This window comes from Brassica oleracea, chromosome C4, assembly GCF_000695525.1.
Source record: "Brassica oleracea var. oleracea cultivar TO1000 chromosome C4, BOL, whole genome shotgun sequence".
NCBI classification, from domain to species: domain Eukaryota; kingdom Viridiplantae; phylum Streptophyta; class Magnoliopsida; order Brassicales; family Brassicaceae; genus Brassica; species Brassica oleracea.
The window spans coordinates 49,341,956-49,345,359 of NC_027751.1; the positions used below are offsets into that span (position 1 = coordinate 49,341,956).

The 3,404-nt window shown below is 37.5% G+C and overlaps 1 protein-coding gene across 1 annotated transcript; it reads left to right on the forward strand.

Moving 5' to 3' along the window:
• Positions 1 to 1,298: 1,298 nt before the first annotated feature.
• LOC106336935 (UPF0481 protein At3g47200) lies at positions 1,299 to 2,991 on the forward strand. Its single transcript, XM_013775922.1, has 2 exons — positions 1,299 to 2,140; positions 2,398 to 2,991. The coding sequence occupies exons 1-2, from the start codon at positions 1,373 to 1,375 to the stop codon at positions 2,974 to 2,976; spliced, it is 1,347 nt and encodes a 448-aa protein (XP_013631376.1). The 5' UTR covers positions 1,299 to 1,372; the 3' UTR covers positions 2,977 to 2,991.
• The last annotated feature ends 413 nt before the right edge of the window (positions 2,992 to 3,404 follow it).

Here is a 3,404-nt window from a genome sequence, read left to right on the forward strand (position 1 = left end):
TGAATTTTAAACTTTATGAATGTTTTTTTCCTATTTCGGTTTTTATGAATTTAAATTTTATAATATTATTAGTTTTAAATTTCCAATTTTTTAAATTTATTAATATCAAAAAATATATAAAAATGCAAAATTAATTTGTAAAAAAAAAAGGGTATATACCGACGGACAACGGTCGTCGGAATATACCGACGGACATATATCCGTCGGAATTTACCGACAAACTCATTTCCGTCGGAATATACCGACGAACGTGGTTCGTCGGTATATTCCGACGACCGATGTCCGTCGGTAAATTCCGACGTCTATAGTTCGTCGGAATAAACCGAGGAACCACGTTCGTCGGGATTGTAGTTTTCCGATGAACTCTGGTCTCGTGTAGCCGCATCGTAATATCGTCGGAAGTTCGTCAGAATGACGTTTCTTGGTATTCGTCAGAAAGTCGTCGGAATTTCGTCACGAATTTTTTTTTTCCGACGAAACGATACCGACGGACGGGTTCGTCGGAAATTCGTCGGAATAGACCGATTCCGACGAATTTCCGACGATTTCGGCCGTCAGAATCCCCCTGTTTTCTTGTAGTGGTAATAATATAACATTTAATTCAAAAAGAAAGAAGTGATAACATTGCATGTATCACACCGATGTCCCTGAACTATAATTTGTAATCTAATGCTTTTACTCATATTGACACCATATTGATTAGTATCTGGATTCAAAATCTCTGTTTGGTTTGGTCTATGTGAGTTGTTGAGTATTATTCCAAACCAACCGGATCATAGCTATCCAACTTTTAAACCTAATTAAAAGTACTCATATTGAAGGATTAAAAAATGAATCCACGTCTGAGTTGCGTGTTCTTCAAGAACGAATTAGATTTCAGTTTGATATATAAATATATATATATATATATATATAGATATATGTTTCAGTAAGTCATGTGTAGGATCGCAACATGGTACACCATACTTCTTTTTTTTTTAACACATAATGGTACATCATACACCAACCGGTACTTCATAATATTAATTTTATATCTTCTATAATTTTTTTATTGAATGTGATGTTTATGGGAAATCTTATTTTCTCGAGCGTGTACATAAATAATCTCTAAAAGTAAAACAATAAATATCACTACTAGTTTTTTCAAAGGAACTTCGGAGCGGCGAAAGATCATATGGATGGACCAAGTCATATGTCATGGCTGCTAATTAAACCTTCATTGGAAAATACAAATAAAAAATTGAAATAATTATTGGACTAGACTCCATAACGTGAGCTGTGAGGATCAGGTGGACCAGCAAGAGAAAAATACCAATCACAAAGACTCTTAAAGTTCCAAAACTCCCTCCTCATCAATCCCACACCAATAAAAATGGAGCAACCGGCTAATGCCTCCGTACACGACGGAGGAGAAAGCCTCCTCAAGATTCGCATTGAGAGTATGCATGAGAAGCTGAAGGAGCCACCACGGTTGCTCAGCTCGGCTGCGGGAAAACCAACTTGCTCCATCTTCCGAGTACCTCAAACCATGATTGATTCCAACGGTAGATGCTATGAGCCGCGAGTTGTGTCGGTGGGACCGTACCACCGAGGCAAAACACAGCTCAAAATGATGGAAGAACACAAATGGCGTTACTTAAATGCTCTTGTCACTCGAACCCACCCCACAAAATCGTTAACTCTAGAGGATTATATGAAAACCGTGAAGAGTGTCGAGGAACTTGCTAGAGAGAGTTACTCCGAGTCAATCCACATGAAGTCTGATGAGTTCAACGAGATGATGGTTCTTGACGGTTGTTTCATTCTTGAGCTGTTTCGTAAAGTCAGCCACGTTGTTCCTTTTCAACAGGATGATCCACTCGTGAACATGGCTTGGGTTCTTCCTTTCTTCACCAGAGATTTTCTCCGCCTTGAGAATCAAATCCCTTTCTTCGTTCTTGAAGCTTTGTATGACCTCACAAGAAGCGATAACGAAAGAGAGAGCAACGTTTCTTTACAGTCTCTAGCGTTTGCGTTCTTTACCAACACGATGGATAGACCAGAACAAGATCTCGCCAGGTTCAAAGACCTAGAAGCCAAACACCTCCTTGACCTTGTCCGGTCAAGCTTAATCCCGGATAGTAAGCCTCAAGCGAAACCGGTAACGTTAATTCTACAAGTGACTTAAACCGGATAGTAGAAAACCACATTCGTTGGGTGTTATATCTTTATGATTAGGAAATAAAAAATTTCTAAATAAAAAAGTATATTAGTTTTTAAAACTGTGTAAATATAAGTCTAAAATATTGTAGATGATACATTCACATAATCAATATACAAATATATTTGCCTCAGTTTTCAATAGTTTTTTTTCTCTAATTTTTTTTTTTGATTCGTGTTTATTCACAACAACAACAGACAACTAAACCAGAGAAGAAGGAGAAGACACCGTCCAACATCATCCACAGCATATCGAAGCTCCGGCAAGCCGGGATCAAGATCAGGGAGCTGAAAGACGAAGAGAGCTTCCTCGTTGTGAGATTCAGACATGGAGCGATAGAGATGCCGCGCATCATAGTCGACGATTTCATGGGCAGTTTCTTTCCGAACTGCGTGGCTTATGAGCAGTGCCACGCGGCGTGTTCAAAGCATTTCACTACGTACGCGACATTACTAGACTGTCTGATGAATATTAACAAAGACGTTGGGTATCTATGTGAACAAAAAATCATAGAGAACTACTTTGGCACAGAATCAGCGGTCGCTGGATTCGTGAACAGTCTAGGCAGAGACGTTGCGTTCGACCTAGAAAACTGTTATCTCAAAGAGTTGTTTATAGAAGTGAATGAGTATTACGATAGTAGTTGGAACGTTAGAATTGCTGATCTCAAGAACACTTATTTTAGTTCTCCTTGGTCTTTTATCTCTGCTCTTGCTGCTCTTATTCTTTTGATCTTATCTATTGTTCAGACGATTTTCACTGTTTATCCAAGATAGATTTAATTTCATATATTGAAAATCAACAAATCTATTTGTGTATGGTTGAGTGGCATATAATACAATATATGAGAATTTTAGTAGTATTTTATTGGTGAAATGAGTGTATCTAATTACAATAGTTTTCATGGAACAGCGAATTAAGTTATTGTTTTATTGAGAAACAGACGAGATTGCATCTAGATTTTTGTTGATATAAATGATAACTATTCAAGATGTTTGATAGCATGACGGTAGGAAAGGGTCAATTCAATAGAAAATTTATACGATCCTCTTTGCTCCGTGGATCAACTGATTCCACATGATAGCTCAGGCTTCATGATCAAAGTGAGTAGAAAAACCCATAGTTTTGGTAATAACCGACGATGAACATATCACCTATTTTTATTTTTATTGTATTTGAAAACATTCTGGTATGATTGTAGTTG

What these genes read in the sequence shown, in the direction of transcription:
- LOC106336935 (XM_013775922.1), top strand. Translation starts at nt 1,373, where the DNA reads ATGGAGCAACCGGCTAATGCCTCCGTACACGACGGAGGAGAAAGCCTC. An exon ending in GTAAGCCTCAAGCGAAACCG is followed by an intron (nt 2,141 to 2,397) that starts GTAACGTTAATT and finishes CAACAACAACAG; the next exon opens with ACAACTAAACCAGAGAAGAA.